Below are 12,684 nucleotides of genomic sequence, written 5' to 3'. Positions count from 1 at the left end.
GACCCCATAGTCCACCCTGCTGGATGCAGGCCACCCGGATTCCAGGCGGGACTCCTGACTCACTAAGGGTGTGAGTCTGCGTAGATATGCTTCTGGTCTTCATCATGACAGTGGTACCCACCAGAGCAACAGGGAGAGAGCAGGGGTCACATCATCACCAGACGAGCGTGCATGGCCATCACCCTTCCAGCCCATGAGAAACCTGCACTCAGTGGCACCCACAGGCTCAGCGAGGCATCCATCCATCCATCCATCTGTGCTGCCAGGTAATTCAGAGAAGATGAGGGTGGGTTTCTTTTTAACCTTTTTCTTCTGAACCTCCGTCCAGGTCTGCACCTATAATACTCAACAACTGTCCTTTATGTTACTGAGTGAAGTAGTGTCCTCAAAGCGTCTGGAAATCATGGCTTGGGACCTGATGCATGGTGGGCTTGAGAGAAGACGTGAGAGCACTCAGCATGCCACCCCTTCAGGACCCAGCAATTGGTCCCCAAGTGAATGAGCAGGAGCCAGAGGCAAACAAGACTGTCTAGGACTGCAGATGCAGACAAGAGATTCTCCCACTGTGCTCAGCAGAAGAACAGCCCCAGAGACACCCCGCTCCTGGTCCCTGGGCCTATAAACATGTCATGAGGCAGAAGGGACTTTGCACGTGGGATTAAGCTAAGACCCCTAAGATGAGGACTACCCTGGATTCCCCAGGGGTCCCAGTATCATCACAGGATCCTTATGAGAGGGAGTGGCTGTGAGAGGCAGAGAGACAGGAGATGCTGTGCTGTTGGCTGTGAGGATGGAGGGAGGGGCCACAAGCCAGGGATGCAGTGCCTCTAGAAGCTGGAAAAGCCCATGCTCCCTGGGAGCCTCCAGAAGGACCAGCCCTGCCCAAGCCTGGATTCAGCCCCATGAGGCCTGAGCTAGACTCCTGACCTCAGGATTGTCAGCGAATGAATCTGTGTGATTTCTAGCCCCCTGTTTGAGGTGACTTATTCCAGCTGCTGTAGGAAGCTCACATGGGGATGAGGACTGTGAGTCTTTCACCAACTCTGTGACCCTGAGTCTCCACCTCAGCACAGTGGTCCTCACATGGGGACTTCAGACACTGATGGTCCCCAACAGGTTCCCCCTGCAAAGATCAGTAAATTGTGCAGCAGGCATTTGCTGGCTCATCACAGAGCTCGAGGTGCTGTGGACACTATAGATCAGCAAATCAGGCCAGAAGGACTTGGAGGGGAATTTCTGACATGGGGAGTGGGAGGTGTGCTGTCCGAGGGGCTGGCGATGGCAGGGGAACATGAGTGGGAAAAAAGGCTGCAGGATTGCAGGCTGGATGCAAACATAAACATCATTATTATTATTTTCTCCTTTTTCAGCCACTGTCCTCCCGCCTCCAGGCCAAGGCGCTCAGAGCCACACACAGGGTCAGGTTGCACTTGGGTGTTTACTGGGAACGGGCTCAGGGGCCAGGCCTGAGGCTCATGCTTTCTTGGTGATGGTCTTGGGGGTAGCGAGCTCGTACAGGCGAGGGGACGCCTGCGCCACCAGGGCGGCAGGGGACACGTGGGAGGGGTCGTAGCCCTCATTCAGGTCCTTCCGCACTCGGGGTTTTGCCAGAGACAGGATGCGGGGACTAGCCACTGCCTTCTTGGTGACCTCCAGCACCTCCCAGCGCGGGTCGCGGTCAGGAACACACTTCTCCGACTGGACCTTGGGCACTGGAGGGGGCGGGAGAGAGGGCGCAGTGTCAGCAGCCCGAGCCCCCCTCCCCACGGAGAGCGATCTTCTGAGTCAGAGCTCCCAAGTTCAGTGTCCTGTCCCTCGGCAGATGATGGATAAACACACGTGTCTCTCCATACACACGAGCATCACTCAGCCGTGAAGAGAAGCCCTGACACTCGCTACCACATGGACAGACCCTGAGAACACGATGCTCTGTGAGAGAAGCAGACACAGAAGGACACATGGGGTGTGATTCCACTGGTGGGAAACATCCAGAACAGGCTGACCCACAAAGTGAGTGGGTTCCTGGTGGTCAGGGGCTGGGGAGGGGCTGAGGGGGCCAGCCGATGGAGATGGGGCGTCACTGTGGAGTGGTGGAATGTTCTGGACTTGATTTTGTGGGACATAGGGAACAGACTGGTGGGTGCCAGTGGGGAGGTGGGAGGGAAGGGAAGGATTGGGGGCTTGGGGTAAGCAGATGCAAACTATATTATACACAGGATGGACAAACGACAAGGTCGCACTGTAGAGCACAGGGGACTATAGTCAATATCCAGTGATACCTGGAGTTCTGCTGTTATGTTCTATAAGTCAATGGTATGTGGCAGCCAGGATGGGAGGGAGTTTGGGAGAGAACAGATACATGTATGTGTATGCCTGAGTCCCTTCACTGTTCACCTGAAACTGTCACAGAATTGTTAATCAGTTATATCCCAATACAAAATTAAGAGTTGAAAATTCCTGTGATAAAAAATAATGGAAAAAAATATGAAAAAGAATGTGTATAACTGAGTCACTTTGCTGTTCAGCAGAAATTAACACAATATTGTAATTCAACTACACTTCAATAAAATTTTTTTAATAAATAAAATAATATATAATTTTTTTTAATAAATAAAATGGGTTGTAGTAATGTGCCCATGGCTGTCTGTGAGTGTACTGGGAAGTACTGAACTGTGCGTTTTGAAGGGTGAGCATAAAGAACAATGTCTTAAATGGTCACAGGCCCAGACAGGGACTGGAGGGGCAGACATAGGTGCCCTGGTGGCTGGGGGTGAGGCAGGGGCTCCATCAGCCCCACTGCCCATGCACCTGTGGCCCCAGCTGGGTCCTCCCCATAGGGTCCACCAGCTACACATGACCAGCACCCCATATGGACTGGGATTTTATCTTATTTAATTTTAATAAAATCCATTAATTGAATTAAATCAATAGGTTGATTGACATTCAGTCCATTTCAGTCATGGACAGACGGGTCTCAGAATAGACCCGTAGCTTAGCCTGGCCCACCGCTCACTGGCCAGGACCCCTGGCCCTGCTCCTGTTTGGACCCCCTACCTCTTCACCACCCCTTCCCCCACAGTGGGAGCCTCAGGGCTTGGCCCACATGAGGGCCAGGAGCGAGTAACCGCTGGTGACTACTGGTGAGCACTCCTGTCTCTAGGCCCTTCAGTTTTGAGGGTTTCCTTTCCAAACCCCTCTTTGCCCCAAGACTCTGCAAATGCAAAAAGGCCGTCTCCACTCAGCAGAGGAGCTGCAGCTCCGGGGAGAGGCACTCAGTGAAAACAATGGGAGCCTGTGCTGAGGCCCCAAAGAGGGTACTTGGGGGGCCTTGGGAGGACCTGCCAGAGCCCACCTTCCTGGAGTCCTCAGGGAGACTCAGGGGCTCCCCCTGTTGTAACATCTGGGCTCTGAAAATCTATCGGTCACAAGTTAACAGTGCAACCTGTCCACAGCCACACAGAACCCGTACTGCATGGACCAGTGTTGCCCAGGGACCCTGCACTGTGTGTTTCCTCTCTTCACTTTTTAAATGCTGGTCAGAACCATCAGTGGGTGGGAGTCTGCAGTTGGAAATACACAGCCCTACGCCAGTCTTATCCATACATACACACACACAGAGGGATGTGCGTTGATAACATGCTCCTGTGAAGCCTGGATGAATACACACACATGTGTATGTACAAATGTACGTGTGCTTATGTTCCAGATGTGTGTGTCCATGCATGTGTGTGTGTGAGAGAGAGAGGCAGAAGTGCGTGTGTGCTTGTGTCTCTGTTCATTTAAACAATTTTTAACAAATTCAACGAATACTTTAACGAATATTAAGGGGCTTCCCTGGTGGCTCAGTGGTAAAGAATCTGCCTGCAATGCGGGTTCAATCCTTGGGTCGGGAAGATCACCTGGAGGAGGAAATGGCAACCCACTCCAGTGCTCTTGCCTGGAGAATCCCATGGACAGAGGAGCCTGGCTACAGTCCATGGGGGCACAAAGAGTTGAGGACGCAACTGAGCGACTAAACCACCACCAAGGGAACAGATGAATGAATCAACAAACAAAAGAAACTATAAGCAAGCTCGAAAGAAAAATGAATGGGAAGAAGTTACTTTGCAAAGTGCTCGACAAAGGGTTAGTGATCATCTTACATAAAGAGCTGCTGCAAATTAATTCCCTCCCCCAATCCCCCAATAAAAACAGGAAATAGGAAACTGAGAAAAAGACACAGCAGAGTAAACCGAAATGGCCAGTCAAGCTCCCTGGTGATCCTGTACCAGGAGCTGGGGCACACTTGAGTTTCCCAAAGCCCCTGACCACCTTTAGGTGGTGAGATCCCTTTCTTCATGCCTTGCTACATTTTTCAGATTCCCTACAATTACTGCATATTACTTCTGTTGTGGGGGAGCCAGGTCTTCCTTTGTTTTCAAGGACAGGCAGAGACTCTGGCCAGCACCCTTAGGTCCCAGCTTGGCTCTCCAGGCACTGGCCTGCATCCCAGGTTTCCCTTTTGTGCCTACGTGCCATGCTGGAAGACCCACTCAGATGACGCACTCGGCTCAGGCCCACAACCTCCATCCCAGGGGGAGTGATACCCTCTGCCAGCCCCCAGGGAATGCAAGCAGATGCAGTATGAACTGCCCACAGGGATTCAGACAGTGGGTCTGCAGGTTAGTGGGAGTCAGGGGAACACGAATCTTGTAGAACCAGCTCCAAGTGGACCAGCTGCTCCCAACTGCATCCAGTGTGGAAGGGTGCTTCATGAGACATCGGGCACCTCCCGGGACCCACTTACTGGCCAGGTGAAGAAGGCGGTTATAGTCTGACACATGTGGCTTGGGTTTTGGCACGGGGTCCCACTCTTCCAGCAGGGTGGCTGGAGCCTTGGGCTTTGCCAGTCGGATGATCCTCGAACTGGGAATGGCCCTCTGGGCTGCCCTGGACACTTGGGACACCTAGAAACAGAGTTAGAGGGAAAGAGTAAAGCAGCCTGAGCTGTTTCACACACCCCTGGGTCAAAAGATCCCATAAGCAACGCTGAAAGACAAAAGACTGGCTAGGAAGTTAGACTGCAGTGTGTTCAGCAAAGGATTCAGATCAGATCAGTCGCTCAGTCGTGTCCGACTCTTTGCGACCCCATGAATCGCAGCACGCCAGGCCTCCCTGTCCATCACCAACTCCCAGAGTTCACCCAGACTCACGTCCATTGAGTCAGTGATGCCATCCAGCCATTTCATCCTCTGTCATCCCCTTCTCCTCCTGCCACCAATCCCTCCCAGCATCAGAGTCTTTTCCAATGAGTCAACTCTTCGCATGAGGTGGCCAAAGCACTGGAGTTTCAGCTTTAGCATCATTCCTTCCAAAGAAATCCCAGGGCTGATCTCCTTCAGAATGGACTGGTTGGATCTCCTTGCAGTCCAAAGGATTCTCAAGAGTCTTCTCCAACACCACAGTTCAAAAGCATCAATTCTTCGGTGCTCAGCCTCCTCACAGTCCAACTCTCACATCCATACATGACCACAGGAAAAACCATAGCCTTGACTAGACGGATCTTTGTTGGCAAAGTAATGTCTCTGCTTTCGAATATGCTATCTAGGTTGGTCATAACTTTCCTTCCAAGGAGTAAGCATCTTTTAATTTCATGGCAAAGGATTAGTAGCCATCACATATAAAGACGTTCTCTAAGCCAATAACATGAAAAATCAGTAGGAAATAGCTAATCATGAAGGAAAGTAAGCCCAAAGGATCAATAATCCTTTCTGTGCACCAGGGAAATGTAAATTAAAACAGCAAAATATCACTCCATGCCAACAAATTTGACAAAAGTGACCAAGTCTGGCTTTATCCAGCCCTGGCAGGAAGGTGGGAGGACAGAGACCCGATGAATGGCTGGTAGGAGGGTAAATTGCGCAAGCACTTTGTGTGAAACATTTAACATTTTACAGAAGCTCTCCACTGGGTGCACCCTGCTGGGTACTGCCCAGAGGCAGAGGATTGGCTGAAATGATCCTTAGGGCCATCATTAAAATGTGTGTCTCTTTCCTCCTGAACTTGTGCTGCTTAGAAATTACATATACTACTCGTACCAAAGACATCCTGGTGTTTACAATTTTATGTCCCTCTCAACCACCCATTCCATCCCCACTCCTTTCTTCCCCTCCTTCTCTCCCCCATCAATGGTCCACACAGCTCCAGTCACCAGCTGAGGTGGATAAATCAGCCTGCAGTCCTACCCTCAGGGGACCGCCAGCCTGGAGGGGTGACAGGCAGGGAAAATTCATTCATCCACACATTCAAATAATATTGATGACCACTCCATGCCCTGTGCATGCCAGGGCCGGAGACCTGTTGAGGGACCTTCATTTAGTCCCCCAGGAGGCACAAGGGAGAGTAAGGGTGGAGAAGGGCCTATCTTGCCAGCTTTCTCAGGCACTGGGGAGCCACAGAGGGTGCTGGAGCATAAAAGGGCTTAAAGGCTGAACCAGCAGAGGCAGGGCGGGGGGTCGGGAAAACAGCAGGTACACCTGCTGGGAAAAGCTGAGGCCAGACTCTCCTCTGGATCCTTGTCCAATCCAACTGACTGTGAAGCCTTCTTTGAGACAACCGGGGAAATGGAACATGGATTGGGGATTTGAACACTAAGGTATTATTGTTAAATTCTTCTAGTTGGACCATTGTTGGTATGTTTATTACTTTATTTTTATTTTTTTATCTTTTTGAGAGTTGTGAGTTAGCTTTATTTGGGGCAAAATGAGGACTGCAGCCCAAAGGATAGCTCTGAAAAACTGCTCCCCATTGTTGGTATGGTTTTAAACCATCACAAACCGTGTGATGTCTGAATTCAGTTGTAAAATTCTTCAAGTTAGGAGCGGGCGGGGAGGGTTGGTCTATCAAACAACCACACAAAAACACCCAGGGACAAGCTCTTCAATGTATGTTAAACCACATGGCCCAGGACTTCCCAGGTGGTCCAGGGGTTAAGACTCCCCCTTCTAATGCAGGTGGCTCAGATGGTAAAAGAATCTGCCTACAATGCAGGAGACCTGGCTTCGATCCTTGGGTCGAGAAGATCCCCTGGAAAAGGAAATGGCAACCAACTCCAGTATTCTCGCCTGGAGAATTCTAAGGACAAAGGAGCCTCAGATCAGATCAGATCAGTCGCTCAGTAGGCTACAATTCATGGGGGGTCACAAATGGTCGGACACAACTGAGCAACTAAGACTCTTACTTTCACTTTTCCCAATGCAGGAGGCCCAGGTTCGATCCCTGGTCGGGGAACTAAGGTCCCACATGACATGGGGAGAGATAAGGGCCAGATTCAAGATGGACTGAACTCTGGTGTCACCTCTGAACCGGTTGTCATGCACTCATTCAAGCAGATGGCTTGGGGCTCCCCTCCGTGCTGACCTGACCGGCAGCGGAGCGTGGTCCCAGCCCGCCTTCAAGGGGTGGGAGGAAAGTAAAGGGTAGGGGGTGGGCGTGGAGGGGGAGTAAAGGGAGTGGGGGAAGTGGAGGGGCGGGGAAAGTGGAGGGGCGGGCTTCTTGAACCTACACTGGGACTCCCCATGGCTAAGAGAAGCAGCCACACGCCTGTTCCCTCTTGTCCTTGTGTGTCCTCTGAGCCCCTGGGTGGGGGTGGGGGGCAGGCGGGCCCCCTAGAGGGAGCCAGGGAGCTCCAGGGACGGAAGGGCACCCACCTCGGACATGTTTATGCTCCAGATGTTGTTTCGGACCTTAGGGGTGGCCAGTTCCCGTAGGCGGTTGGACGCTCGATACTCCAAGGTAGACCGCGGAATGGGCCAGATAGAAGTGGTCCTAAGGGAGAGCCTAAGTCTGAGACCCCAGCCAACCCGGGGGCCGTGTCTGTGTGTAGCTGAGACCCTGGCCCTGCAGGAAGATGTGTCTGTGCACACATATGCGACTCCTCTCTGATTCTGGGGTTCAGGGGAGCCTGGTGCAGAAGAGGGTTTTCTAATCCCTCCAAGATGAGTCCTTAAAAGACCCCTAACAGAGCCCCACCTTCCTTTCAAGGATGGAGCAATGCTCTCCTGGGTCATACCCTCCCTGCCACCCCCACAGCCCCCGCCATCAGGATGGGGTCAGGAGGTGGACCAAAGGGATGAAGTGAGCCCTGCCTGCCCCTCAAACTCATGTCTCAACTCTGCCTCTGCCCCAGAAACAGCCTTATTTCATTGATCCGAGGCCAATTCCTCTTTTATTTTCACCTCTGTGAGCCTGGCATGCAGTTCTGTAATCTGGGGTGACCTCTGTGTGACCTGTAATCTAGGGTGAGGCTGGAATGAAGCAGATAAATGCTGTCAGCCCAACAGAAGGCCCAGTGCCCTCCCCTCCGGGGCGAGCACGACAAAACTGTTTGTATGGAGGTCACTCCAGATCACAGGTCCCACAGAGGTCACCCTGGATTACTGGTCCCTCAGAGGTACCTCCATACTATGCTCTGACCAGCATTAAGGGGAAAAGCTGTTGTCACAAGACCGGCACAGAGCCAGTGGCTGGAACCAGTTAACACCCGTAAGTGGGACTCCCCTCAGTCACTTATCTTTCCATGTGTGAGTGAGAGATAAAAGCAGAGTCTGTGTGGAATAACTTCAGACCCCACATTGGCCATCATGGAAGCCCCATGTGCTAAGACAGAGTCGCACCAGGAGGCAGGCACCTAAAACTGTAAATCTCACAGCCACCCGCTGCCTAGGGGACTCGAGCACCTGCCTTGAGACCCACCAGCATCCCATCCCGTCTGGGCCACTGGGCCTCAAAGGCTTGGTGCCCAAGGCCCAGGCCGCGCGGATGGTCACCTGGCCCCCAGACCTGGGCCCTCCCCTGCTACAACACCCCGATGGAGAGAGGTCTCTGCCCATAACCCCCTACCTGTTGTTGTTGTAATACTCCGAGTAGAACCTCTTGGGTCGGGCCAGCTCCTCCACCCGGCGGGACACCTCTGCACAAAAGGAGAAGCAGCTGCCCTAGAAAGCTGCCCTCCCCTCCCACCTAGGGCTCTCTTCCTCCTGACCTGGCTTCATACCAGGTGACAGCTCATACCAGACACCCCCACTGGGGACCACAGGACACATGAGGGGGGTTGCTCAGGCCCCTCGGCTCCTTGGCCCTACTGTGGATTTGGGCCTGAAGTCAGGATGGGCCTGGGCTTGAAGGGGCCTCCGTGCTAACTGGGGGTGGGGAGAATTCTAAACCTGAGTGAGAACTTGCCCTGAGGCTCTGAGTGTCTCTCCAGATACAAGCTCTGGAAAGGAAGGGGTCTTTTGTGAGGTTCATACTGACACCACTTTGGCTGAGATGCAAACTGCGATTTCCCCTGGAGAGTTTGCTCCCACCCCTCCCCCAGGACCAACCTCCAGCTAGGAGAGGAGACACCCTCCTTGGAAGACTGGGGGGACACTCCTGAAAGACAGGGGAGGGGCAGTCCCACAGGGGCCCTGAGAGGCTTGGGCCTGGGAGGCCCCAAAGTCTACCCTATCAGAGCCAGGCACAGGTCAGGGTGAGATAGGGGCAACCGGGCCATAGGCACCAGGCCAGCCCCAGTCCCCACTCCAGCACCCCCACAAAGAAGCACAGGCAAAGGACAGGTGGACCTACCGGGCACTGTGATGGTGAGGGTGGTGTCCTCGAGAAATCTCTCTGTCCAGTACACGGATGGCCTGGAACATAGCCAGCAGGGTCATGAGGGGAGCCAGCCCCAGCGGGTGTACCCCACTCAGAAGCAGAGCTCAGGGCACCCCATGAACACAAACAGTGGGAGGAGTGCAACTAGAGGGGGAGAAAGGGAGATAGCAAGTGGATGGCAGCAGAGGCCGGTCAGAGAGGAACAAGACAGGGAGGCCTTAGGGGCACGGGAGAGCATAAACTATTTAGCAAGGCTGGTATTCAGAGAAAGAGGGAGCTGGGAAAAAAGAGGCATAACTGAGAAGGGAGCCCAGGCGGTACTGGCATAGACCCACCTCAGGCAGGGGCTGGGGTCCAGAGCTCCGGGTGGAACTGAGAATCCTGGGGTAGGGCCCAGTGCAGAGCCCTCAGCGATCCCCCACCCAGGAGAGGAGGGGGCCCCAGACTCACCAGTAGATACAGAACTGCAGGCTCCGCATGCGCGGGGACACCCAGGCATGGCCCCTGCAGCAGCACCCCATCCTGCGGGAGACAGGCCTGCCAGCCTCCGCACTGGGCTCTGCTGGACCAGGTCGGTCTGGGGCTGCTGCACATCCCCTCTCAGACTGCCCCCCACCACCACCACACCCACCAGGCCAGCTGCCCGCCGGCCCGTTGCCTCACCTGTCTTTTAAGATTTGCCAGTTGGTCTTGGGCTTCGCCAGCTCAAAGAGCCGCCTCCTCTTCTTTCTCTCTGGGCTCGTTGAGGTGCGAGGGATCCTCTGGGAGATGGAGAGCCGCCTGGGGGGAGGTGGATGGTGAGGTCGAGCCCTTGCTCCCCGAGCCGGCAGCCCCACCCTTCTGCTCCTGCCCCGTCCTCTAGAGGAGAACCCTGCACCACCAAGACCTGGTCTGAAATTGTAGCTCTGCCACCAGCCAGTCCCTCAATTCCCCACTGCTGGGCCCCAAAGGCGACGCTGAGCCAGAGCGAGTGCCCCCAGGAAGCCCCCAAGAGCCCCAGACATCCCGTCTCCCCTCCTGGCTCAGACGAACTCCCCAAGCCCCACCCACGCCCCCATTCCCCTGCCTGACCAGCCACATCACATGCCATCTGTGTACTCGTCACACCAGCTCTGTGGGAGCTGGAAATCAATGTGCCTGGAGGGCAAAGGCCCCGTCTGTGTCCAAGGAGATGTGTGCTGACCCAGGAGTAGGGGCTGAGGGCTTCCAGCCAAGGAACCCAGGCATATCCCAGGGCACAGGGTCCCACAGGTAGGAGGGAGCACCCACTCATTTTCCGGTGTCCTCCTCTCACCCAAAAACATTTCTGGTGATTTGTGGTACTTGGAAAGATTTCAGCTTTAGAGCTTCATTTTCTGTCTGTGGATGGCTGCTCACAACCTCTCAACTCTGCCATCTGACTTCTGCCCGCTCCAAGTCTCCTGCCACATGGACAGGGGCGGTTTGCCAACATCCTCCTCAGGGCAGCAAGGAGCTGACCCCTTCACACTTAAGAGTGAGGGCACAGGTCCAGAGCCCCCAGGCCAGTGCAGCCACCCCCAGGGACACCGCTGCCACACCCCAGCCTGGGCGCCCGCTCCCCAGCCCACCTCATCTCAGGCACGCCCTCCTCCACGTCTTTCTCCAGAACCCTCTCAAGCTCCAAGAGGGCCTCTTCTGGGTTCTGGGCATCCACAGATTCTTCCCCAGCCACCTCCTCTGGGGGAATCTCCTCTTCTTGGTCTTCCAGTTTCAGGTCCCTATCATCCAGACCCTGGAACTTGGGGTCCTTGGACCCTACATTCTCATATATTGTGCCCTGGAGGCCCAATGAGACATCATCCTGCCCCTCTCTGGCTGGTCCTCGGCCTCCGATGTGTGGTGGTTATAGAACGAGTTTTGCTGGTGGTCCCCCATGTGCCAGGCCCTCCCCAGCCTTGCTCCCGCAACACCCAAATGTGTCTGTGGTCACCCAGCAACCGGAGAATGGCCTGCCCACATTCTCGGCCCACATTCCACCCCCAGCACGCCTGTCTGCAGGTGCCTCCCCCCCCAGATGTAACTGGGGCTCCCGGGGCCACCCAGCCCTCCAGCCTCACCTGCTGGTCCCTTTCTGCTGCTCTGCCGTACTGTCCCCTAAACGTGTGCGCACTCCTCTGCCCACACTCATCCTGGGGGGCGCCTCCTCGGGAAGGCAGACCGATCCCTGGGTCTCTCTGCATCTTGGCATCTGGCATGACTTTTCTGTGGTGTTTGGCATGGCCTGAGATGATGTCACTCACTTACTCCTTTCTTCTTCAGTGTCTATGTCTGCCTCATAGAAAGTGGCCTTCCCAGGCCAGGGGCTGAGAGCACCCCATTCACTGGGGCCTGGGGTGCGTCTTGGGGAAGGGCTTCTGCGGGAGCACACCCAGCCCACCCTACACTTCCTCTTAGTCAGGCCTATTTGTGCTCAGATGGGGGAGTTGCCGCTGGTGGTAACAGTTCAACAGGGGTCCCACACCCTCCCTGGGACAGGCTCAGAAATGGGACTGGAGAGGGTGTCTGCAGGGGCTTTGAGGGATGGCATCCTCTGTCTTGAAAGGGGACAGGAAGAAGAGACTCTCTCTCTTCTTGGTTGTTTCTGGGACTATGTGTGATGTCTGGAGCTCAGGCAGCCATCTTGTTCCCGGTCACAAGTCCATGTGCCTGATGCACGGTGAGGCCAAACAAACCATAACGTTAGAGCCTGAAGCAGAGAAATGTTTATCACAGGCCATACAAGGAGAGGGGTGGCTTCCACCCCAGCACCCTGAACTCCCCAGAGGGATTCAGTAAAACCTTTTTAAGGCCAGGTAAGGGAGGGGTGTGGTTGTTGTTGCAGACTTGCTGGCACAGGCCGCAGAGCATGGGGTTAAACAAAGAAGCAGATGTAATGTGGAGTTAGATTTGTTTTTCCCTGTCACACTGTAACCCTGAGACCAGCAGGATTTGAGCCTGAAATGTTGTTGAGCCTCCGAACCTGGCAACCCTGGAGCCCTCTGTCTGGGCTTCCCGTTACTTGACACATTAATTCTCTTGGGAACTTGGGGG

At 54.4% G+C, this 12,684-nt stretch overlaps 1 protein-coding gene across 1 annotated transcript; it reads right to left on the bottom strand.

Annotated features, from left to right (window-relative positions):
- Nucleotides 1-1,419: 1,419 nt before the first annotated feature.
- Nucleotides 1,420-11,598, bottom strand: THEG (theg spermatid protein). Its single transcript, XM_027546721.1, is given in 9 exon segments — nucleotides 1,420-1,712; nucleotides 4,787-4,946; nucleotides 7,689-7,806; nucleotides 8,881-8,950; nucleotides 9,607-9,668; nucleotides 10,084-10,155; nucleotides 10,297-10,413; nucleotides 11,223-11,460; nucleotides 11,463-11,598. Coding segments are annotated over 9 exon segments (1,143 nt in total). The 5' UTR covers nucleotides 11,530-11,598; the 3' UTR covers nucleotides 1,420-1,473.
- Nucleotides 11,599-12,684: the final 1,086 nt, after the last annotated feature.

This window comes from Bos indicus x Bos taurus, chromosome 7 (genome assembly GCF_003369695.1).
Source record: "Bos indicus x Bos taurus breed Angus x Brahman F1 hybrid chromosome 7, Bos_hybrid_MaternalHap_v2.0, whole genome shotgun sequence".
Lineage (NCBI taxonomy): Eukaryota > Metazoa > Chordata > Mammalia > Artiodactyla > Bovidae > Bos > Bos indicus x Bos taurus.
Note: the sequence above shows the minus strand (reverse complement) of the source record. Positions and strands in the feature narration are given on the sequence as shown.